This window comes from Cetorhinus maximus, chromosome 22 (assembly GCF_964194155.1).
Source record: "Cetorhinus maximus chromosome 22, sCetMax3.hap1.1, whole genome shotgun sequence".
Classification (NCBI taxonomy): domain Eukaryota; kingdom Metazoa; phylum Chordata; class Chondrichthyes; order Lamniformes; family Cetorhinidae; genus Cetorhinus; species Cetorhinus maximus.
The window spans coordinates 46,460,893-46,487,063 of NC_135900.1; the positions used below are offsets into that span (position 1 = coordinate 46,460,893).

Below are 26,171 nucleotides of genomic sequence, written 5' to 3' on the forward strand. Positions count from 1 at the left end.
ACCCCCCCCACCCCAGTCCTGCTTCCATCTTACCCTTCCCTGGTGGTCTTGCCTCCCATGCCCAGCCTTGGCACAGCTTGTGACACAAGCACCCAATATCTTGCAGCAACAGTCTTAAATGGAAAGAAAAAGCAGTGTCTACTGACCTCCAAATTATTTATGAACTGAATCTTGCCAGATGTGTGGCAGTTATATAGAATTGGGAAACAGACCATTCAAATTATCCACTGGCAGAGACTTAATTTGGAGGGGGAAAGTAATTCTGACGAGTGGCCTTTTAATGAGCATTCATGAGATGCAAATGAATGTAAATGTGGTTCCCGACATAGATCAGAGGGAAACTTGGCCCACCTTTAACCCGCCCTCAAAGTTGGGAGAACAAAATTCCAACCTCATTTCCTATCGGTGGGACTTTTTCCATCATGCCAAATTTAGTGCCCCCACCCACCACAGTTCCCACCACTGGCAGGAACGGAAAATTCCACCCTCTGTCTCCTGTCAGTTTGCAAATCCTCTATACATGCTAACATATTACCCCCAACACCATGAGCTCTTATCTTATGTTGTAGCCTTTTATATGGCACCCAATTGAATGCCTTTTGGAAATCCAAAAATGCTAGATCTGCTGGTTCTCCTTTATCTGCCCTGCTTGTTACATCCTCAAGGAATTCCAATAAATTTGTCAAACATAATTTTCCTTTCATAAAACCAATTTGTCTCTGCTCGATTGTATTATGATTTTCGAAATGTCTTACTAGTATTTCCTTGATAATGGATTCCATTGTTTTCCCATTGACAGATGTTAGGCTAACTGGGCTATAGTTTCCTGCTTTGTCTGCCCTTCTTTCTCAAATAAAGACATTTACTTTGAGGTTTTCCAAGCCATTGGGACCTTTCCAGAATCTAGAGAATTTGCAGCCAGGCTCTAAGATGCAGGTCCATTTGACGCTTTTTGTGTTTTCTACATGAAGACAGAAACAAAATACTTGTTCAAAGTCTCTGCCATTTCTTTGTTTCCCACTATTAACTCCCCAGTCTCATCCTCTAAGGGACCAATGCTGACCTTAGCTATTCTTTTCCTTTTTCTATACTTGCAGAAGCTCTTAATTGTTGTAAGGTGCTGAGTATAGTTTAGCGCACGCTGTCATGTTTCACAACAGCATATCTAAGGTGTGCACTTGGCGGGTTGCGCTTTGAGGGGAACTCGGAAGTGAGTGCATAGTAACATTGCGCAGTGTTCGCGAGGGTTATCTGTTGAACTTCAAGGTTGAGGCGACTTGGGGGAGGGCACGCAAGGGCTGCCCTGCGGTTGAAGGTAGTACACAAGCATGTGCAAGGTGTGGGGGAGGAAAACGGCTAAGTATTAGGGAAACCTTGTATAAAGTGACCATTCCTCTACAACTGAGACAGTTCAGACGCAGCCACATTAACATGCGTGGAGTCGGATCTTGAGCTTATCTGCCCACTCAAGCAAAGCAGAGGCATGAAAGTGCCACTCCTCGGGCACAAACTGCAAACTAATAAGTGTTTTCGTGGACTGCAGAACAGTTGGACAACTGAGCACGTTGTACAATCTCCTTGCTAAAGCTGGCCTTGGAGCAGTCACTGGTGGAGGTGCTCACAGCCCCTTGCAATGTCATCATCCCAGTTTAGACCAGTCTCCCCCATGGTTCAAGCTAACAGTGCAGCCTTGTTATGGGTTAGGAGAATGCCCGCACCTGAGCTGAGAGCATAGCATGCAGTCAAGTGGGCAAAGCTGCCACCAATCAGTCAGGTGGAGGGGGGCAGAGGTGGGTGGGGCTCCAGGCAGCCATGCCACGCACTAAACTCTGGCCATCCAAGTGGTGGCCAGCACTCTCTGGGATGCGTTAAGGGGCCTTCAGTCTTAACCAAGAGAGGTTCTTAGAACACCCAAGCTAACCCACGTGTCTCTCTCTTTCATCCTGAAGGAGGAGTACATCAGGAGCATGGAGCTTGGTGAGCCAGCTGTATGCCTCGTGGCGTACAGAGAGTGAAGACAATGAAGAAGAGAGCGACAAAGGCCCTTGGCTGGGCAGAGGGAGGGGCAGCACCCTCAGGAAGAAAGGGCATTTGGGGCTCCCGCACATGTCACTGAAGAGCCACAGCGAGCCGTCGCTGGCTGGAGCCTAGCTAGACCCAGGGTCTATAGACACCGCCTTTCATTCTTGTAGATGACCGAGAACTAGTGTTGCTGAAGACTGCGCATGTCTCGGGAACTGGTCAGTCACATCTGTCCGCTACTGCAGGATTTGGTGCCATGGGGACATGGAGGGCATCCACTGCCAGTGGCCGTGAAAGTGACTGTGGCGCTCAATTTTTATGCCAATGGCTCCTTTCAGAGCTCCACAGGTGACCACTGTGGGATATTACAAGCCTCCACCGACTAATGCATCCATGGGGTCACGGATACCATCTTCACGAGAGCACCCAACTTCATGCATTTCACCCGGGATCAGGAGATCCAGGATGCAAGAGCGATTGGATTTGCCCAGATCTCAGGCTTCCCACAGGTACAGGGTGCCATCGACTGCACTCATGTGGCGCTCAGATCCCCGTTGCAACGAATGGTCAACTATGTCAACTGCAAGGACTTCCATTCGCTGAATGTGCAGCTGGTGTGTGACCACCATAAACGCATACCGCAGGTCTGCGCACAGTTTCCAGGGAGTGTCCACGACTCCTACATTCTTAGCTGGTCACAGATCCCTGACGTCTTCCAGGGTCCACAGAGGCTGCAGGAATGGTTCTTGGGAACAAGGGCTACCACAGAGGATGTGGCTGATGACACTCATGCGGCGGCCTCAGACTGCTCATGCTGTAACTCGCAGCTTGGTGGTGCAAACCATCGGGATGCTGAAAATGAAGTTCTGGTGCCTGGACCAGTCTGGTGGAGCCCTGCAATATAGTCCACAGGGGGTGTCACACATAGTCATCGCCTGCTGCACCCTTTACAACCTGGCACTGCAACAAGGAGAGGAGCTGGCTGAGGAGGAGATGGAGGAGCTGGGAGTCTCTTCTGACGTTGAGGATGTCAATGAGGATGAGGCTGTGGAGGTCCTCAAAGGCAACGATGATGGCGATGAGGCCCTCGCACTGGCCAGACGAGGCAGGCATGCTCAGGAGGCCCTCATAGCTGCTAGATTTTTGGAGGATGATGACAACATTTAGTGATGACACTTCATACATCCTCATATTGCATCCATGAACGTTTAACTCCAGTCTTGCTTATGGCAGCACGAATACTCTCTGTGATAATGCTCCTGTCATGATGATGCTGTGGAGGCCCTAATAGAAACATAGAAACTAGGAGCAGGAGTAGGCCATTCGGCCCTTCGAGCCTGTTCCACCATTCATTATGATCATGGCTGATCATCCAACTCAATAGCCTGCTCCCGCTTTCTCCCCATACCCTTTGATCTCTTTGGGCCCAAGAGCTATAGCTAACTCCTTCTTGAAAACATACAATGTTTTGGTCTCAACTACTTTCTGGGTGAAGACATTTCTCCTCATCTCAGTCCTAAATGGTCTACCCCATATCCTCAGACTGTGACCCCTGGTTCTGGACTCCCCCGCCATCGGGAACATCCTTCCTGCATCAACCCTGTCTAGTCCTGTTAGAATTTTATGTTTCTATGAGATTCCCCCTCATTCTTCTGAACTCCAGCGAATATAATCCCAATTGACTCAGTCTCTCCTCATATGTCAGTCCCGCCATCCCAGTAATCAATCGGGTAAACCTTCGCTGTACTGCCTCTATAGCAAGTACATCCTTCCTCAGATAAGGAGACCAAAACTGCACACAATATTCAAGGTGTGGTCTCACCAAGGTCCTATACAATTGCAGCAAGACATCCCTGTTCCTGTGCTCGAATCCTCTCGCTATGAAGGCCAACATACCATTTGCCTTCTTTACCGCCTGCTGCACCTGCATGCTTACCTTCAGCAACTGGTGTACAAGGACACCCAAGTCTCATTGCACATTCCCCTCTCTCAATTTATAGCCATTCAGATAATAATCTGCCTTCCTGTTTTTGCTAACAAAATGGATAACCTCACATTTATCCACATTATACTGCATCTGCCACGCATTTGCCCACTCACTCAGCTTGTCCAAATCACACTGAAGCATCTCTGCATCCTCCTCACAGCTCACCCTCCCACCCAACTTTGTGTCATCTGCAAATTTGGAGATATTACATTTAATTCCCTCATCTAAATCGTTAATATGATTTAGATTATTATTCACAATAATTATTCACAATTATTATTGTGAATAACTGGGGTCCCAGCACTGATCCCTGCGGTACCCCACTAGTCACTGCCTGCCATTCGGAAAAAGACCCGTTTAATCCTACTCCTTGTTTCCTGTCTGCCAACCAGTTTTCTATCCATCTCAATACACTACCCCCAATCCCATGCGCTTTAATTTTACACGTCAATCTCTTATGTGGGACTTTGTCGAAAGCCTTCTGAAAGTCCAAATAAACCACATCCACTGGCTCCCCCTCGTCAACTCTACTAGTTACATCCTTGAAAAATTCCAGTAGATTTGTCAAGCATGATTTCCCTTTCATAAATCCATGCTGACTCTGTCCGATTCTACCACTGTTTTCCACGTGCTCAGCTATTAAATCTTTTATAATGGATTCTAGAATTTTCCCCACTACCGACGTCAGGCTGACTGGTCTATAATTCCCTGTTTTCTCTCTGCCTCCTTTTTTAAATAGTGGGGTTACATTAGCTACCCTCCAATCTGTAGGAACTGTTCCAGAGTCTATAGAATCTCGGAAGATGACCACCAATGCATCCACTATTTCTAGGGCCACTTCCTTAAGTACTCTGGGATGTAGATTATCAGGCCCCAGGGACTTATCGGCCTTCAATCCCATCAATTTCTGCAACACCATTTCCCTACTAATACTGATTTCTTTCAGTTCCTCCCTCTCACTAAACCCTGTGTTCCCCAACATTTCTGGTATGTTATGTGTGTCCTCCTTTGCGAAGACAGAACCAAAGTATGTATTTAGTTGGTCAGCATTTCTTTGTTCCCCATTATAAATTCTCCTGTTTCTGACTGTCAGGGACCTACATTTGTCTTCACCAATTTTTTTCTCTTCACATACCTATAGAAACTTTCACAGTCAGTTTTTATGTTCCCCGCAGACTTACTCTCGTACTTTATTTTCCCCTTCTAAATCAATCCCTTGGTCCTCCTTTGCTGAATTCTAAACTGCTCCCAACCTCAGGTCTGTTGTTTTTTCTGGCCAATTTGTATGCCTCTTCCTTGCATCTAATACTATCTCTAATTTCCCTTGTAAGCCACGGTTTGGCTCCCTTTCCTGTTTTACTTTTGCACCAGACAGGAATAAACAATTGTTGCAGTTCACCTATGCGCTCTTTGAATGTTTGCCATTGTCTTTCCTTTAAGTAACCTTTCCCAATCCATCATAGCCAACTCGTGCCTCATACCATTGTAGTTTCCACTATTAAGACTCAGGACCCAAGTCTCAGAATCAACTACATCACTCTCCATCTTGATAAAGAATTCTATCATATTATGGTCACTTATCCCCAAGGGGCCTCGCACAACTAGATTGCCAATTATTCCTTTCTCATTACACAATACCCAGTCGAGGATGGCCTGTTCTCTCGTTGATTCCTCAATGTATTGGTCCAGAAAAACATCCCATATACACCCCAGGAATTCCTCCTCTACGGTATTGTTACTAATTTGATTTGCCCAATCTATATGCATATTAAAGTCACCCATAATTACAGATGTTCCTTTATTACATGCGTCTCTAATTTCCTGTTTAATGCCATTCCCAACATCACCACTACAGTTTGGGGGTCTATATACAACCCCCACTAACGTTTTTTGCCCCTTAGTGTTTCTCAGATCTACCCATACAGATTCCACATCATCGGAGCTAATATCTTTCCTCACTATTGTGTCAATTTCCTTTTTAACCAGCAATGCAACTCCATCACCTTTTCCTTTTTGTCTGTCCTTCCTAAATACTGAATACCCCTGGATGTTCAGTTCCCATCCCTGGTCACCCTGCAGCCATGTCTCCGTAATCCCGACTATATCATACCTGTTTACATCTATCTGCGCGGTTAATTCTTCCGCTTTATTGCGAATGCTCCTCGCACTAAGGCACAAAGCCTTAAGGCTTGTCTTTTTAACATTACTTGTCCCGTTCCCACTATTTTTCACTGAGGCCCTGTTTGATTCTTGCCCTTGATTTCTCTGATTATCACTTTTCTTATTCCGCTTTCTGTCTTTTGTTCTTGTATTTGATTCCCCTTCCTCTGACTCCTTGCATAGGTTCCCACCCCCCTGCCATTTTAGTTTAAACCCTCCCCAATCACTCCCTTGATTGCAGGAAGGTGATGATGGCATGCAGTGAGGGAAACCCAAATCACGTAGCCTCTGAGAAAGTCTGACACCTCTCTGGCCCAGGGCAGCTTGCTTGCACTCTGTGATCAGAATCATATCATGGACACGCAGCCACAAAACATTGTAAGCACTTGATCCTTTGTCCGCCTTCAGCACCTGACCCCTTCAGTAGCGCATCATCACATGTTATAGACGCTGAAGAGATGGGGGCCAGCCCCACCTTAAAGGTGCTGAGAGCACAGAGAGACGACACTTGGTGACGGCTGACCATGACATTCAGGCAACAATGACAAGCACAAGGCGCTGGCATCACAAATATGTCCAATGAGTGTGAGGCTGGACTATCAGTTTGGTCTGAAAGCTGCACAAAGCACAGGGAAGAGGCCCTCGACTGAGACATCTGCCTTTATGTTGCGCAGAAAGGTTTCACATCTGAGTGACATGAACACTGCTCATCAAAACAAGGAACCATAGGCAGGGAGACACTGTTGAGAGTTTATTTATAATAGTGAACATCATATTTGAGTGATTAACAGCCATGCCCAGGCTGGGCAACAACATCTTCTTAACCTTCCTAACCCTGTTGCTATGTTTGGTGTACCTCAGACATCCACAGCGGAGGTGGAGGCAGCCTGCTGACTGCTACACCCTGTCTGTTTTGATCTCGACAGACACCCTCTGGGTGGCTGAGACGTGGAGGGCCAGGCCTGCTTAAGGGTCCTGCTGTGTGGCAGTGGGACCCTCCTCGGCCTGTGCAGATGGATTTGCTGGGGTCACAGGAAGAGGGGATTCGGATGGGCCAGACACTCCCAGAGTCATCTGGGTGGATGGCCCCGAGGTACGCACCTGATGATCCTCCTCCCTATGGGTCCCCAAGGGCCTCTGGCTGAGTCCTTGAGGAAAAGGGGAAGCTGGAGTGAGATCGAGCTGCCTCGCACCCCTCTTATGTACACAATGTTGGAGGCCCACTATAGCATCAGCGATGAAGTTCAGCCTGTGCATCAGTGCAGGAGTGAAGTCCTGGACCATAGTCTCCATGGCGGACACCATCCTACCAGTACCACCCGGAAAAACTCAGCAGGTCCGGCAGCATCGGTGGAGAAGAAAACAGTTGACGTTTCGAGTCCTCATGACCCTTCGGCAGAACTGAAGTATAGTTAGGAGAGAGGTGAAATATAAGCTGGTCTAAGGTGGGGGGCGGGGGGAGAGAGAAGTTGAGGGTGGGGTGGTTGTAGGGATAAGCAAGCAGTGATAGGAGCAGATAATCAAAAGATGTCACAGACAAAAGGATCAAAGCGGTGTTGAAGGTGGTGATATTATCTAAGAAAAGTGCTAATTAAGAATGGATGGCAGGATACTCAAGGTACAGCACTAGTGGGGGTGGGGTGGAAAAACTAACATAGTTTTAGTTTCAGATTTAAAAATAATGGAAATAGGTGGGAAAAGAAGAATCTATATAAATTATTGAAAAAAAAGGGGAGGGGGGAAGAAACGGGGTGGGGATGGGGGGAGGGGGAGTTTAAGATCTAAAGTTGTTGAATTCAATATTCAGCCCGGAAGGCTGTAAAGTGCCTAGTCGGAAGATGAGGTGCTGTTCCTCCAGTTTGCGTTGGGCTTCACTGGAACAATGCAGCAAGCCAAGGACAGACATGTGGGCAAGAGAACAGGGTGGAGTGTTAAAATGGCAAGCGACAGGGAGATTTGGGTCTTTCTTGCGGACAGACCGCAGGTGTTCTGCAAAGCGGTCGACCAGTTTGCGTTTGGTCTCTCCAGTGTAGAGGAGACCGCATTGGGAGCAACGAATGCAGTAGACTAAGTTAGGGGAAATGCAAGTGAAATGCTGCTTCACTTGAAAGGAGTGTTTGGGCCCTTGGACGGTGAGGAGAGAGGAAGTGAAGGGGCAGGTGTTGCATCTTCTGCGTGGGCATGGGGAGGTGCCATAGGTGAGGGTTGAGGAGTAGGGGGTGATGGAGGAGTGGACCAGGGTGTCCCGGAGGGAACGATCCCTACGGAATGCCGCCAGGGGGGGTGAAGGGAAGATGTGTTTGGTGGTGGCATCATGCTGGAGTTGGCGGAAATGGTGGAGGATGATCCTTTGAATGCGGAGGCTGGTGGGGTGATAAGTGAGGACAAGGGAGACCCTATCATGTTTCTGGGAGGGAGGAGAAGGCGTGAGGGCGGATGCACGGGATATGGGCCGGACACGGTTGAGGGCCCTGTCAACGACCGTGGGTGGAAAACCTCGGTTAAGGAAGAAGGAGGACATGTCAGAGGAGCTGTTTTTGAAGGTAGCGTCATCAGAACAGATGTGACGGAGGCGAAGGAACTGAGAGAATGGGATGGAGTCCTTACAGGAAGCGGGGTGTGAGAAGCTGTAGTCGAGGTAGCTGTGGGAGTAGGTAGGCTTGTAATGGATATTGGTGGACAGTCTATCATCAGAAATTGAGACAGAGAGGTCAAGGAAGGGAAGAGAAGTGTCAGAGATGGACCATGTGAAAATGATAGAGGGGTGGAGATTGGAAGCAAAATTAATAATACAGCACTAGAGCTGTACCTTGAGTATCCTGCCATCCATTCTTAATTAGCACTTTTCTTAGATAATATCACCACCTTCAACACCTCTTTGATCCTTTTGTCTGTGACATCTTTTGATTATCTGCTCCTATCACTGCTTGCTTATCCCTACAACCACCCCACCCTCAACTTCTCTCTCCCCCCGCCCCCCACCTTAGACCAGCTTATATTTCACCTCTCTCCTAACTATACTTCAGTTCTGCCGAAGGGTCATGAGGACTCGAAACGTCAACTGTTTTCTTCTCCACCGATGCTGCCGGACCTGCTGAGTTTTTCCGGGTGGTTCTGTTTTTGTTTTGGATTTCCAGCAACCGCAGTGGCTTTTAGCTTTTTGTTTTTACCATCCTACCAGTGTTGACCTCAGTGCGTTTTCATGTCGATCCTATCACCTCAGCCTGAAGGCAACAGGCTCCTCCATTGTACATTGCAATCTGAGGAGTACAGCGGATATCCCTGCCTGATGTTTCTGAGCTTGCCTTTGCAGCTCCAGCAACTGAGACATGACCGAGTCCAGAGACTCGTCATCTGACTCAGACTGAGCAAACTCCTGGCCTCCAGCAGTTGTCCGAGGGCTAGGAGCCTGGGAAGTCCCTACCACCACCTGCTGTGAATCAGAAACTGCAATGTGCTCACCAGATTGTGATCCTTAGGCTACTCTAAAGCTAGGTCCCACTGAGGTGTGTGTCTCTGCGTTGGTGGAGGGTGTGGGTGAGCACTGTGACAGGACTTCAAGAGGGGTGCTTTCAGATTCCTCTTCAGAGGTTTCTTCGGGGCTGGTTTTATCTAATGTGTAATATTCCTTTACGACAAATGCTGTTAAGGAAGATCACAAGATCTTAGTGCCCAATAGGAGAGTAGTGTAGGCTACCTCAGTAGTTAGTAGTTAGTAGTCAGTTGTTAGTAGTTGGTAGTGTAGAGGTAGAGTTTGAAGTGAAAGCACCTGTTTAGTTGCTGCTGTGAACCTTTGTAAATAAATTAATAGCTTTCCCCTAAGAAGTGTCTGCTGATCAACTCTATCAATAGTATCAACTCGGCCACCACTCACAACAAACTAAGGATCCACAGGATCCAACAGGGGCTTGACGGAGGCCCTGGGTCGTGAACTCAGTCGGCTGTTTCCAAGATATACCTGCGAAAGTATGGAGAGATAATTAATGCATGGCAGTGGCCTGAGAAATAGGACACATCACTCACAGCATGGTTGTCTGATGGTGTTGCACTGCTGGATCCCCACTTGGTAGAGCAGCACCGACCTCACCATCAGCACAAGAACAGTCCAGATCCTCGCCAGACAGCTGGATGGCTCTGTTTTCAAAGTCTGTGAGGACCTTGATTTCAGGCATTCCTCTACCAGTCGGCAACCTCTCCCTCTTGTTGTGTGCCAGCTTGTCCTGCATGAATAGAGATGGCGAGAGTGTAAGCAGGACATCTACCAGGCCAGATGCTAAGTATGCCTGGCATGTGTGGGTGGTGAGTGATTCCATGGAGGGGATGAGGACAATGAAGCTGTGTGTGGGAGAGTGAATGCTGATGTCTCTTGAACTGGCAGTGAGTGAGGGCCTTGTGGATGTGTGATGGGTTTGTGAGTGTGTGAGTTGACAGTGATGTGAAGAGTGACTTACCCTGGTGGAACGAAGGAGATCATTTATCCTCTTGTGGCACTGGATGGCCATCCTCTTTTGCAGGGCATTGGCGCGGACCACTGCGGCCACCACCTCCCATGCCAGATTAGTGATGTTGCTGCCCACCCTGCGGCCAGAGCAGGGGTGGAGAGATCACAGCAGGCCTCCATTGCTTCCAAAAGGTGCTCAAGGGATGAGTCATTGAACCTGGGAGCTGCAGTCTTTTTTCCTTTCGGGGCTATGTCTTCCGTGCAGCAATGTTGGGCTAGAAGCACTAAGAGGTGTGCATGTGGCTGCACTTTAAATATGGTACCCAGCATGATGAAGCGGCGAGGTGATGGCATGGTAGGTGAACGAGAGCCCACCGGCCATCGAAACGGCATGTTTCCCAGGAATGCATAATTAATGCTGCGGGATTGGACGATACAATGTGAGAGGCTGCCATTGCGGCCAGTGGGTAAAATGTTTTTCTCGCCTGCTACTGCACTTAGTACAAATCTGGGACGATTCTGCCCTATATGTCAGATCCTCATACTACACCTCTCCCCAAATCTTTATCCAACATATTTACAAGTTATCCCAGTTGATCCCATGTATTACATCATTACTACCACCCAATCTCTCCCCTTCAAGTCTGAGTTCATAGATTCAGGTGTTTTGGAGGCATTATAACCCTTCCATGTCTTGTTCTCACTACTGGCGGAGGAGTGGTAGACTCTGTCGCTGCAGGTAAACTTTGTGAATTGGAAGCTGTTCTGGCATCTGGGTGTCTGTCTGTCCTCTTTTTCCAATCTTTGGCATTGAATCACTCTTTGTCCATTTGTTTCCCTATTTGTATTCCCCATTTGTATTGATAGGTAACAGTTAGTTTATCTCGCTCTTTACAGGGTGGGTGAACTTTTGCCTCGTCTATATAGTGTTTTTACATACAATCAATGAGCAGGAGTTGGCCATTCAGCCCCTTGAGCATGCTCCACCATTTAATGAGACCTGGCTGATCTGATAGTAACCTCAAATCTGCATCCCAAGTACCTCCAATAACCTATCACGCCCTTGCTTACCAAGAATCTACCCACCTCTGCCTTTAAAAATATTCAAAGACTCTGCTTCCACCACCTTTTCAGGAAAAGAATTCCAAAGACCTCAGATCCTCTGAGTGAAAAAATTTCGCCTCATCTCTGTTTTAAATGGACAACCCCTTATTTTTAAACAGCAACCTCTAGTTCTAGATTCTCCCACAAGAGGAAACATTCTCTCCACATCCACCCTGTCAAGACCTCTCAGGATTCTATATGTTTCAATCAAGTCGTCTCTTACTCTTCTAAGCTCCAGTGGATACAAGCCTAGTCTGTCCAACCTTTCCTCATAAGACAACCCACCCATTCCAGGTATTAGTTTTGGTAAACCTTCTCTGAACTACTTCTAATGTATTTATATCCTTCCTTGAATAAGGTGACCAATACTGTTTTTTTCTCTTCTTCCTTTGTGTGGCTCACCGTGACGCACACGGGGATGGAAGACGGCTCTTCCTGTTATGAGGTGTGACTTGATAGTAAGCTCAAATTTGAGTTTGGCTATGTGGTGTACTGTCGTCAACGCTGCTACTCGGTTCCAGTATTGTTTGTGGTACTGTCATGCTGGCTGGGGATTGCATTGTCTGCTCTGTGGTCTCGAGGTTTATCTCTCTAACTGGCGTCAGATCTGGAGGTTGAGGCTCTTCTTGTTGCTGAGACCTCTCTTGATTGTCATCTACTCGAGGTGTTGTGGCAGCCATCTTAGTGATTGGCTGTTCTGACCATAAGGGGCTTCTAGTACCTGTAATGAAAATGGACAAACCTGCTCTGCAAAGAGAGAAGACAATTCAGAGCTGAAATCCCACTTGAGAGAATCTTTGTTGGAGCTCTCAGGAACTTGCAGTTCTGTATAATTTATGGCAGTGGTTGTCTTGAAGTCTTCTGCCACTTTGAGGAGATTCAGGGCTACGCATCTCTGCTCAAGAGAGAAAAAGACTGGTTTCAGATGACGTATATCAGCTCAAAGATTTGTTTGCTGCTATGCCTTAATGGTTGCAGAATCATGCCTATAACCAGAAGTCGGATTCCTTCAGGCCCTTAGAGTGGTGTGTCTGTTGTTTGTAGCCAGCGGTCTTTCAGAGATGGTCCTTTGCCCGATAGGACTGTAACACTGGCTCCTATGTCCACCTTAAAGTTTGTAAGATGGCCATTAACCGAGATAATCACATTCCAGAATGAAAATCCAAGATCTTTGACTTCACCCAAAAGCACGGTTGTTTGCCCTCTTGGTGTGCTGTCTCAACCTTGTAAATCCTCTTGGGATCTTCCATGAGTTTTGATGTTTTGGCTTTGCACAGCTTCCCCAAGTAAACTATTCAGTTACATCGAAAGCATTGGGCTTAAATTGCAAGAGATTGATCATGCCTGTAGGGTTGCTTTGCTCCACAGCGCTGGCATGGTAGCTCTAATGGTCGGTTAGGGCATTGCTTCCCTTGGCCTGGAGTCTCTCTGTTTCTGTGCTGTTTCACTAACTGGATAGTGGGGTTTACTTTATACCATGGTTTGATTTCTCCCCTTAATAGGGGTCTGTGCTGCAAACGGATTTTAGATTGCCTGACAATCTGGATGGCCTTCTCAAGAGTTGGATCTTCCTTTGTTTGAAGCATGTCTGAAAGTGTGTTGCCCATCACTCCTAATCTATACTGCCCATGATTAGCTCAGATTTTAGGTCACCAAAATCACAGCCTTCAGCCATTCTGTACAGCTCATTAATGAAGGAGTTGACAGGCTCTGCTGGCTGCTGGACACGTTTATGATGTTTAGCCCTTTCAAGGGTTTTGTTACTTCTGAGGTTAAAATGAGCATCAAATGATTTAAGATTTCATCAAATTTTGCACATGGCTCATTGATTCCTTGTTTAGCTATTGTATTGTCAGCTATTGGGCCTATTGAATAAAACAGTGTATTAACTTGTTGAGCTTTCTGTCCTTTTCTTTCTTCCTATCATTTCAAAATGTCAAATATCCTTGAATATTCAGTTCCAGGCTTGCTCACCTTGCAACCACATCTCTGTAATGGCTATCATATTATACCCATTTATTTCTTTTGTGCCATCAATTCAACTATTTGAAATATTTTTTCATGTGATGTAGGTGGCGCTGGCAAGACCAGCAATTGTTGCCTATCCCTCACTGTCCTTGAGAAGGTCAAGTAGATGCATTGGTTTTAATTTTCCAAAATTCTCTATATTCTGGAATGGTCCCATCAGATTGGAAAATAGCGAATATAACTCCTCTATCCAAGAAAGTGGGGAGACAGAAAGCAGGAAACTATAAGCCAGTTAGCTTAACATCTGTCTCAGGGAAATTGCTGGAATCTATTATTAAGCAGAATGTAGCAGGGCACTTCGCAAATCTCAATGCAATCAGGCAGAGTCAATATGGTTAAGGGAAGTAAGATAAGCAAGTAAGTTGTGAAGAGGACACAAGGAGTCTACAAAGGCACATAGATAGGTTGAGTGAGTGGGTAAAAATTTGGCAGATGGAGCATAATGTGTGAAAATGTGAACTCGTCCACTTTGGCAGGAATAATTGAAAAGTAGCATGTTAACTAAAGTATAGGGCTTTGGGAAACCACATCTAGAGTATTGTGTATAGTTTTGGTCTCCTTTAAGAAATGATATAAATCTGTTAGAAGCAGTTCAAAGAAGGTTCACTCAACTAATACTGGGAGGGGGGGGGGGCGTTGATCTTATAAGGAAAGGTTGGATAGGCTAGGCCTGTATCCATTGGAATTTAGAAGTTTGAGAAGTGATCTTATTGAAACATGTAAGAACCTGAGGGGACTTGATAGAATGGACGCTGAAAGGATGTCTCTCCTCATGGGAGAGACTAGAACGAGGGGACACACTTTAAAAATAAGGGATCTCCTATTTAAGACAGAGATGAGAAGAAATTTGTCCTCTCAGGGGGGTCATGGTTCTTTGGAACTATCCTCCACAGAGAGCTGTGGAGGCAGATTCAATGAATATAGCAGAGGTGAGATAGATTCTTGACTAACAAGGGAATCAAAGGATTTTTAGGGTAGGCAGAATGTGGAGTTGAGGCCACAATCAGATTTTAGATGATCTTATTGAATGGCAGAGCAGGCTTGAGGGGCCAAATGGCCTACTCTTGCTTCTAATTCATATGCTTGTATGCTCTTGAACCATTGCAATCATCTGGTGTGGGTACTCCCACAGTGCTGTTAGGAAGGGAGTTCCAGGAATTTGATCCAGCAACATTAAGGGAATGGTGATATAGTTCCAAGTCAGGATGGTGTGTGGCTTAGAGGGGAGCTTGCATGTATTGATGTTCCCATGCTTCCCTTGTTACAAATGCTACTTGTATTCAGGTAAAGAGTCTTTAATTCTGCTTTACACCATATTTCCCGACTCTGACTGTATTTACCTATTACTCATATTGCTACCTTGCATAATTGCCTTGTCCTTTCTCTTTAACTTTCTGAATTACCTCTCACCTGAACCCTGCCCCCTACTATTTCGTTTAAAGCCCTTTATACAGTTCTAGTTATTTGATTTGCCAAGGCACTAGTCCCTGTCCAGTTCAAGTGAAGCCTGTTCCAACAGAACAGCTCCCTCTTTCTCCGGTACTGGTGCCAATTCCACATGAATTTAAATCCATTTCTCCCACACCAATCTCTGAGCATTCAACTCTATGGGCAGAATTCTGCCCTCGGCGGGGGTGAGAGGGAGCGGTCGGGAAGCCGACCGCTGCCTGCTATCAGGGCCAGACCGTGATTTCACGCTAGCAGGCCAATTAAGACCCACCTAGTGTGAAATGTGCGCTGCAATGCTCAGCACTGCCTGTGTGGGGGGGAGGGGGTGTGGGGGATTGGGGAGAAGGGCAAGTGCGCAAGTTCATGCATGTGTACGGGTGCGTGTAGGAAAAGCTCCCTGAGGCACAGATCTGCCTCAGGGACATGAAAAATGAAAATTAAGAATTTAAAAATGTTAATAACATGTCACCTCATGTGACTCTGTCACAAGAGCAGGGACGTGTTGGAAATTAGTTTGAAGAATTTTAATTTTTTTTCTAATCATTGAACGAAACCTCATGCCGCCCATGAATGAGTTTTCACAAAAAATCCAGAGGCTGTTTGGCCTTTTCGCCTGCTGGACGAGCAGCTGGACGGACAGCAAAAATTTAATTCAATTGGGATTTTAATGGCCTTAATAGGCCTGTTAATCATTGGTGGGCACGCTGCCAACTCCTGTGCATGCCCGCCTTCTGAAATATTGCATGAGTGCACAATGATGATGGAAAGCTCGCCCGACGTCATCATGTGTCATTTTACACTTGTTCGGGTCAAGCGCACGCCCGCCCAATGAGCAGAAAATTCTGCCCTGTGATCTTATTTACCCTATGCCAATTTGCTTGTGGCTCAGGTAGTAATCCAGAGATTTTTAACTTTGTGGTTCTGCTTTTTAATTTATCCCCTAGCTCATACTCTGTTAGCAGAACCTCTTTCTTAGTTCTTTGTACAAAGCAAGCAACGCAGCCTTCGGGACTCATGCTCTCAGCTGCACAGAATAGTATGAATTCCGCTATTACTACTACATTCCTTTTCACGCCTCCCATTTGAATACCCCCCCAATACTGCAGTGATGTGGCCGGTTTGCTTATCTTGCCTGCAGTCCCTACTCTAGTCCACACAGGCTGCAAGAATCTCGAGCCTGTTGGGCAACTGCAAGGGCTGGGACTCCCCCCGTGCTACCTTCTGGATTCTTATACTCACAGTCATGCTCTCCTGTCCTGACCTCAAACCAATCTGAAGTATGTAACCTAAGAGGTGTGACTGCCTCCTGGAACAAAGTGTCTAGATAAATATTCCCTGCCCTGATGTATCGCAGTGCCCAAAACTTGGACTCTAGCTCATCAACTCTGAGACAAAGTTCCTTGAGCGGTAGACATTTACTGCAAATGTGGTTGCTGACGCCCACCACTCTCTATTGTATTTTATTTAAAAAATTAAGGTTTGAAGTTTTGAAATAACACAATTATTTGTAGTTATATTAAGTAGTTTAACTAGTAAAGCTATAAATATAGTATGAACTTATATCTCCCGGTGCTTGTTTAAACTACTGCCCTAGAATAGAGAAGAAAAAAATGTAAAACTCACCAACCACTCACCTCTATACCTCAGCTCTCAGGTCTCATTATCTCTTGTTCCCTTTCTCTTGTCTTGTAGAAGACCTGAATAGCACCTCTTTCCTCTTTGCACCAAGTTAAGTACTCTGAAGAGGCTGTACTTAGTCGAGCTAGCCTCCATGCTACTTACTCCATGGAGTACTTATACTGGCAAGAATTCCAAAAAACTGAGTCAGCCCTTGCTGACCAGGTAACCAGTTCCATCTGGTCACCTAATTAACTGAAGTTGCCATGAGCAGACAGCTTGTTTACCACTGACTAACACTGTGAAATAAACTATAAGTTAAAGCTCAAGTTAAATGCGAAATGCAAAACTTGATGAGATTTTAGAAAGAGATCAACCCTTCCAAAACCTAAAATGTCCACACTCAGTAAGTTCCCAAGTTGAGCAATCTGTTGAAGCTCTACTCTGTTAAACTGGCTTCTGTGCTACTTACTTTATAAATTTGGTTTGGAATGTTTATTTTGTAGTGGCTTTCATTTTTGCATTGCGGCCAAGAGGACGGCATTGTGATAGTCAGTGACAGAGGGAAGATAAGGTGTATGGAACTGTTGGTAAATGGGAAATTGGGGCTACTTGCCAAAAGTTGGTCAATTTTGTGAGGCTTCTGTCCTTCTTACATTTTCAACTGTTTGCATTCTGTTTTTCTGTCAGTTATTGCACTAGAAAGAAGTACTTACAGTTGTGAAGAAAGTCTGCTCTCCTCACTGCAGCAATCAGGATCTTCACTGAAGTTCTCATCATAAATCTCATCAGGAGATGCTTCCTCTCGCTGGATGATTGGCAAGCGGCTATCTTCAGAATCTGAGCTGAAAATACAAGAACATAGCTAGGTCATCACACCTGATGTAAAGCTGAGGAGCAAAGTAGTCAGATATGTATCCTTGGGAAGAGACAATGCGTGTAATTAAGTGACTGAACATCATGCACTTCAATAGCCAATTACAGTATCATGACCCTCACTGATGTAGAATTGTTGCACGCATTCATAATGACAAAAATAGAAAATACTGGAAATACACAAGAGACAAAAGACAGGTTTGTATGTTGAGTAGAACCCATCTTTAGAACTTGTTCCAAGTATTTCCAACATTTTCTGCTTTTGTTTCAAATTTCCAACTTTTAAAAATTGTGTATTGATAATGGCAGAAAGCATTGAGAGAAAGAAACTGGTATTAGATGAACCTCAACAACATTTAACAAAAGGACTTAGCAAATAATTATTGATTCTCCTGATTATAAGGGAACAATTTTAATATTTGTGATCTCAAGGCAAGATCAACAGATTTTTGGATTATAAAATCAAAAAAACAATCTTTCTTTCACAGTTAAATTTTGAAGTGTTTGAAGTCAAATATTTCATGGTCAGCATTATGACATGATGGGCAGGATCTTGTCCCTTAAAAATAGGCTACATTTGCTGCCAACGTGGTGCATGCGCAGCTGTGCTGTTTACTCCGCGACATCGTTTGGAGCAATGGAGTGGGCAATGGCCAGGAGAGAAATAAAGGAAAATAAACTGCCATTATATCTTTGGTGAGGAACATAGAATTTAGCTTTCAGTTCTAGACAAGGTTCAGAGTTCTGAACCGTTAACCTGAGCTTCTACTCAAATGCTGCAGGACCTGCTCATTCCATCCAGCATTTTCCATTTATAGGTTATTCTTTCTATATTTTCCCCTTTTCCCTTTTGCTTGTATTGTTGTTAGAAAATTACGTAAGGCAACAGGAGAGTTGACACAAACTAATAACAAATTTGCAATGTGTGCAATGTTGTGGGACGTTTTACAGGTTGGACTAGCATTAGTCTATACAACAACTAGTCTCTGTGGGACCCATTTATATTCTGATTTCTTATCTGTATGACTGCAGTTTTCCACTCATTTCATTGATCATGCCACATTAATTTACAATGGGATTTTATAATTTAAAAATAGCCCCTGACACAACACAAGTTTGGAAGGGCAAAATCCATTATTGGTTTTCGGTGCCTGGGTGGACAAGTGCGCTTGCGCAAATGGGTATCGGCAGCCATCTTTGTGGCCATCTTGCATTGGCAGGAGACACAGTATTAAAAATAACCACTTGATGGGGCCATTTCTAGGTCCTGACCCTGCACTTGCTGTCAAAATGCCCATTGGTGAAATTTTATGGGAAGCAGCTCCAAATTGGCCACTTCTGCTTCTGCTATCCACTTAAGGATGGCTGGTAGGTTCCTAAGGCTGAAGGGTCAATCAAAGAGCCAGCAGCTTTTGAAGGGTAACAGCCCCACCAGCAGAGCTGGATGCTGTCATTGTAAAGTAGGATTGCAAGGGCACCTCCATCTTAAGGCGCCTTCTGTAGTGGTTTGAATTTCATAAAATAAACTGTGGCCACAGCTGCCAGGTCACAACTGTGAGGGAAATCCTTCCACACGATGGTCTGCTGCCGCAGCTGTACCTAGCTGATGCCTATGGCTCTATTGGGTGGGGCTGGGGGGAAATAAAAGAGGCTTTGCGGAACTCCCGACTGGGCGTCAGCCTTAGTGGGAGTATGCTGCTTGCCACTGGGATTTCTGCATTATACGCATAGTTATGAACATTATATATTGTACATTTTTTGCATAACACATGACCACTTTTTAAAAAATGAATTTTCCTGGATGAGTACCTCTTTATGCACAGTACAGTGTAACATCCTCACCTATAAATTTGAAGTCATATTTTGAAAGATTTGCTAGTGGTGAGTTTAGCAACGAGCTAACTCTTTTTTGTTAGCCAGTAGCCCATTTTATAATTCAACTTAGTTGTTCAATTCTCACAAACAAACTTTCTGTCAACAATTTCTGCAAAGAAGTTGTTAAGCGATGTCTTATAATTAGTCAACAAAACAATTGTTACTTGAATATACGAAATTAATTTACTAGTCATTAGATTTTGTTTGTGATAGATATTAGCTGTAAGTTTCTGTTACTCCATATCTGTGCAAAATGTGACAAAGTTTTGGATTTATCTGATGTTGATATATCTTTTCAATGGTACAAAATAAGTCAAAACAGCAGCTACATGCAAATGGGTTAGAACAAAGCCTGCTCCTGTTCCCATGCTCCTATGAAATTGGAGGGTAAACCAACTTACATAACTCTCACGTATCCCACTGTATTTAGTACAAGGAAGCATTAGGTGATGCTTGGATATAAATTACCTTTTTGCCCTTTGTCAGGCAATTATGTTGCTACAGAAGAGGGAAATCTGAGGAGATCCTAAAAATAATTTAGCTAATACAATAACTACATTTATTATTGAACTAGAACAAGAAGAATACTAAAAGTTAAAACTGCTATAGTTAAAGTGAAAGAACACTCAGAAAGGTACATACCGTACCAATGTTTCATAATACCGTGTCCTGTTTCACAAGAGAGCACGAAAACAGACAAGAAAAATTATTTAATTAGATAACAATAGTCGTTGGTAATACAAAACTTAAATATTGTTGAAAAAAGAGACATGTCTAAGCTTTTCGTCGTGTCTCATCAGGACACACGCAAGAATACCAATGTAAGGGGAAAACAACAATTTATACTGTACATGAAGAGACTGCTGATGGTTGGCAAGTGGCATTGCCAAGAATTCCCCTTTCTTGACGTACTAGTTAAGAAATCTGCCAGAGGGTTCTCTATCATGGTCTACTGCAAGCCTACCTTCACTGTCAATATATGCGTTAGGATTCTTACAGTTCCACATGCTATAAGATTGGTCTTATTGGCAGCCTTGTAAATAGGGCCTGAGCCATTTGCTCACCATGCAAGCCTGATGCTGAAATAGGGCACATCAAAAGCATCCTGCAGGATGATGGTTACCCTAATCAGATCATTTTGCACTGTATATCACCCAAACTCATGAATGGGCCTAAGGCTATCGCTTTTGGCCGTGGAAAGTGCCCAGTCTACCTCAGATTACCCTGGAAGGGCAAAGTATCTCAAAAATTTGAGCAACAGGTGAAGCTAGCTGTTTCACGCTGCTACCATGCAGTTGCAACACAAGTGATATTCTCCACTAACAGGATCCTGCCGTCAAAGACATTTTGCCTATCACACAAATGATTAATATGATATATGAATTTCAGTGCCAGTGTGATGCTAGGTGTGTAGGCCGTACATCCTAAAGACTGGCAGATTGTATCGGACAGCATGGCCTGAATTTTACCTTTGGCGTGCGGGCACGCGCCCAACATGCCGGAATGTAATATGATGCGCATGCAGTTGGGCATGCGTCCCGATGTCATCGCGCATTCACGCAATATTTTGTTCGGTGGGCACGTGGCGGAGTCGGCTGCGCGCCCGCCGATAATTTAAAGGACTATTAAGGCCATTAAAGACCTAATTAACTTGAAATTTATGCTGCCCATCCAACCTTGATTCTCTGATCTGCACTGAAGTGTATTGAAACTCTTGTATTCTGATTCACTCTAATTAAATAGTACACTCAGTTCACATTGTCATGGGGTCAGTTGAAATCACTGCCTTTTGTTTTGGGATCATGCAATACTCATACTGCCTGTACTTGTACAGCTCACACTATAGGCACACCACATGTTGTAGTGGATGCATACTGCACTCACACTGTCCATTCTGGTGGGGCTCATGCTATACACACGCATTGCTTTTATAATGGGCTCAAGCAATACTAAAAAACAGCCTTTTTTCCATCATAATCTTTTTTATATCAAAATGTTAATATATTAAACAGACTTGAAACTGAAATGACATTGAATTGCATTAGCAGAGAAACATCTTCATACATGTTGCAATATTACAAACTTACCTTTTGGGATTGATCTTCCATGTTGCGCCTTGCAATATAAGTGCTGAAGCCAAAGAATTGCTCTGACCATCCACTGTGTTGACGGTGCTTTGGTAGTTGACTGGAATTGGGAATCTAGATATTGCAGTATTGTTGGCGTTGTTAATATTGGCGTTTGATCCAGATGAAGAATAGCTGCTTGGAGTGAAGGTTGAATCAACCAATTTCTCATGGGATGGCGACTCTATTTCAACTTGAGAAGTTCCTGATTTATTGAGGTGCAAAGGACGTTGGGTGGTGAAAGTTTGTGGGAAGGAGCCTCTACAATCACTTGGATAATAGTTAACATGGTTACCAAATAAACCACCAGCCCTCTGTGGGAAGAAATCATTCTCAGTCATACTCAAACTTTCGATATTATATTGTACACACAAATCCTCTAACAATGAAACCACACTTCTCACTATAAGAATGTCAAATCAGCTGCCCAGTACTACAACAAATTGGAGGAATGAGTTGATTTGGATTTGGATTTCTGATTCCCTACATAATGACATCTTAATAATTGCTCAGGTAGAGAGTAGATACAGAGCAGAATTCTGACAGTTCCAAAGAGCAGGGAGGGTGAGTAAACTGAATAACCTTATACTTCCCCAAGCAGCCAATTATAATGCAACAGGTTTGAGAGCAGATTCCCTCCTGCACCATCAGCTATGGAGCAATGCAAAGGATAGGACGATACCCAGAAAGGAGAATACAAAAAAGAATGGATTGGGAACAGAACATTCAACCCATGAAGCCTGTCCTTCTACAAAAGTGCCTCCCCACGTGCCAAAGCCAAATGTTGCAAAGCTCTAGAATATTTATGTAGTCCAACAGCTGACATTATAATTGCTAGATTGATCAATTAGTTTGGATGGCATAATATCTCCATAGTCAAAACACCTTAGAACCATCATGTTTCACATAACATTTGATTATTTCTCTCTGTCATTGCCATTGTAACACAAAATCCTGTTTCTTGCTAGGTATTCATTTAATTTCTTTGATTGGTCTGATTCAGTTCTGGGAGCAAAGTTTATCTGTGGTAAGTTTTAGATAGTAGTGTAATAAATAGGGGCATGGTAGGGTGCTTCAGTACTGTCCAATGCACATCTTGTGCCATGTGGGAATTCCAGGACACTTCTCGTACCCTGAACAAACATATATGCAGGAAGTGTGTCAGCTGGAGGAGCTCGAGCTTTGCAGTGCATCCACAAGGCTGAAACTACATGAATAGTGCATTTCAGGAGGTGACCGCCCCGCAACTTAGCAGTGAATGGGTGGCTGCAGGCAAACCAGGCAGGTAGGGCAGAGTGCCCTCAGTGCATTCCACTCTCTAACCAGTATTCAGTTCTATTGGTCAGGGAGATGGTTCCTCTAGGGGGTTCAATCAAAGCTAACCAATATGAATGGATCAACTGTAGTAACAGCTGTAGCAATAGTGATAGGGGTTTCATTATTTAGGGGAACAGACAGGCATTTCTGCAACCACAGATATGATTCCAGGTTAGTATGTTGCCTTCCTGATAGCAGAGTCAAGGATACTGAAAAATCGGGACTGGGAATTAAACATTGCAGGATACAACATATTTAGAAAAGATAGAGAGTGAAAACGGAGATGTGGAGTAGTGGTACTTATTCAAGACAACATGATAGTAGAAAAAAGGGTTGTAGCTATCATCAAGCCAAAATTAGAATCCACATTGTTAGAGATAAAAGATAGTAAAGGATCCATCATACTAATAGGTGCAGACTACAGAGTAGTGGGAAGGAGGTGGAAGAATAAATATGCAGACAAATAAGAGAATTGAGTAAAAAGCAAAGAGCAGGAATTTTTAGATGTCGATATTACCCACCCTGCCACCCGAAGAGTCGACAGGGAACGCTGCAGCCATTAAACGTTCAGCAGGGCGTTAATTCGCTAAGGGCAAGACTTCCAACCCCATTAGGGGAAGAAGTCCAGCCTTAGAGAGCTGCCAGTCAATCAGATGGCCAGCAGCTCTGTTGTTCCAGCAGTGCCTGGTTTGAACAGCAACCACTGCTGGGACTATAGCCAGTCTCCGAAGAAGAGGAGCCAATGGAGGCTGGTCTGAAAGTAAGTGTGGCATATTTAGGGGGAAAGGCTAGCAGGCCCCAGTAAGGGGAGAGAGGGGTTGGAAGGCCAGGTTTGAGAGGCCGGGGTGAGGTTGGGGGGAGGGTTAAAGGGGGTATGAAAATGGAGGGAGGGTGACTCCAATGGGCACAGAGATCCCTAAAAGAGGTACCCCTCTCTCGCCTGACACCAGCCTGTATACATAAAGCTGCCAGGCTACCTGCTTGCAATGGGCCTCACCTTACCCTGCATAAAGTAGAGGCGAAGGTGGGAGGAGGCACTTAAGGGACCAATAATTGACCACTTGAGGGCCTCAATAGACCCAAGGACGTTTATTTCCAAATAACCATTGCTCTTTCCAAGTGTTTGTGCAATGCAAATATAATAATCTCTTTCCAGCAATTTGCCTCTGGAAAAATCAAACTATTATAATTTACTGCTATTCTTCAGTATAGGCAACAGATGGACCTTTCTCCAGTTCCTGGGAATAAACAAACATTTCAAAGATCTGCTAAATATATGAGCGAATGGTTCACATAACATTTCTGATAGTACTCTACAATCAATATACTTAGGCCCAGGAGACCAGTGTGCCTTAAAAGCCTTAATTATAGCTAAGACAACTGCTACATTGACTTCCACAGATTCAATTCTAGTGGCAACTCGATCTATTAGCATGGAAAACACTGCACAAATGCAGAGTAATGATTTAATACACCAGTCATATCTTCAAGATTCCACCCAAACTGATCTGTAGAATCCCTCAAGGGTGTGATACATAACTTCATAGAACCATAGAAAAGTTACAGCACAGAAGGAGACCATTCGGCCCATCTTGTCCATGCAAGCCCGAGGACACCCGGGTGCCCTTTCTAATCCCACCTTCCTGCACCCGGCCCATAGCCCTGCAGCTTACAGCACTTAAGGTGCAGATCCAGGTACTTTTTAAAAGAGTTTAAAGTTTCTGCCTCTACCACCAACTTGGGCAGCGAATTCCAGACACCCACTACCCTCTACGTAAAAAAGTTCTTCCTCATGTCCCCCCTACACCTTCTGCCACTTATCTTGAATCTATGTCCCCTGGTTCTAGAATTCTCCATCAAGGGAAACAATTTTATCCTGTCCACTCTATCAATTCCCCTCATAATTTTGTACACCTCAATCAAGTCACGTCTCAGCCTTCTTTGTTCCAGGGAAAATAACCTCAACCTATCCAATCTCTCCTCGTAGCTACATTTTTCTAACCCTGGCAACATACTTGTAAACCTCCTCTGCACTCTCTCCAGAGCTATTATGTCCTTCCTGTAATGTGGTGACCAGAACTGCACACAATACTCCAGTTGTGGCCTCACCAGTGTTTTATACAATTCCAACATTATATCCTTACTTTTATATTCTATACCTCTGCCAATGAAGGAGAGCATTCCATATGCCTTCTTTACAACCTTGTCTACTTGAACTGTTGCCTTCATGGACCTGTGTACTTGTACGCCAAGATCTCTCACTTCATCTACCCCTCTTAGTATATTCCCATTTATTTTGCAAACCCTGTAACTGTTTGACCTCCCTAAATGTATGACCTCACACTTCTCTATGTTAAAATCCATCTGCCACTTTACCGCCCACTCCACCAACCCATCTATATCGTTTTGGAGATTATGGCTATCCTCTACACTATCCATTACTCGGCCAATCTTTGTGTCATCTGTAAGTTTCCCAATTGTGCCCCCCATGTTCACATCCAAATCGTTAATATATAACACAAACAGCAAGGGTCCCAACACTGAACCCTGTGGAACGCCACTTGAGACAACTTTCCATTTGCAAGGGCATCCATCGACCATTGCCCTTTGTTTCCTGTTACAAAGCCAACCTTTTATCCAGTTTGCCACATTACCCTGAATCCCATGGGCTTTTACTTTCCTGACCAATCTGCCATGTGGGACCTTGTCAAATGCCTTGCTAAAATCCATGTACACAACATCCACTGCACGACCTTCATCAACCCTTCTTGTCACTTCCTCAAAGAATTCAATCAAATTTGTGAGGCAAGACCTTCCTTTAACAAATCCATGCTGACCATCCCTGACTAGTCCATGCCTTTCCACATAACAGTTAATCCTATCTCTCAGGATTGATTCTACTAATTTGCTTAACACCGATGTAAGACGAACTGGCCTATAATTGTTTGGCATTTCCTTTGATCCCTTTTTAAACAATGGGTCTATGTTTGCATTTCTCCAGTCCTCCAGTACCTCATGTTGTGTAAAATACTGCCCTAATGGGTAAAGTTTTACAGGCCCCACATGGCGGAGGCGTTGGCGGGGGGGAGGAATTCCCCAGGTGGCCTTCCTGCCGCTTAGCTGCCTGCCTTTGCCCCAGTTGGCCAATTAATGGCCACTTAAAGGCTGC

General features: G+C 44.7%; 1 protein-coding gene across 1 annotated transcript in view; it reads right to left on the reverse strand.

Moving 5' to 3' along the window:
- cacna1c (calcium channel, voltage-dependent, L type, alpha 1C subunit) overlaps positions 1 to 26,171 on the reverse strand; it is a 1,337,968-nt gene that overhangs the window by 71,910 nt on the left and 1,239,887 nt on the right. Inside the window, exons 43-45 of the mRNA XM_078568241.1 lie at positions 21,647 to 21,999; positions 20,202 to 20,228; positions 17,525 to 17,653 (exon numbers count right to left, since the gene is read on the reverse strand). Coding sequence (XP_078424367.1) covers positions 17,525 to 17,653; positions 20,202 to 20,228; positions 21,647 to 21,999 — 509 coding nt within the window. The remainder of the gene's footprint in view (positions 1 to 17,524; positions 17,654 to 20,201; positions 20,229 to 21,646; positions 22,000 to 26,171) is intronic.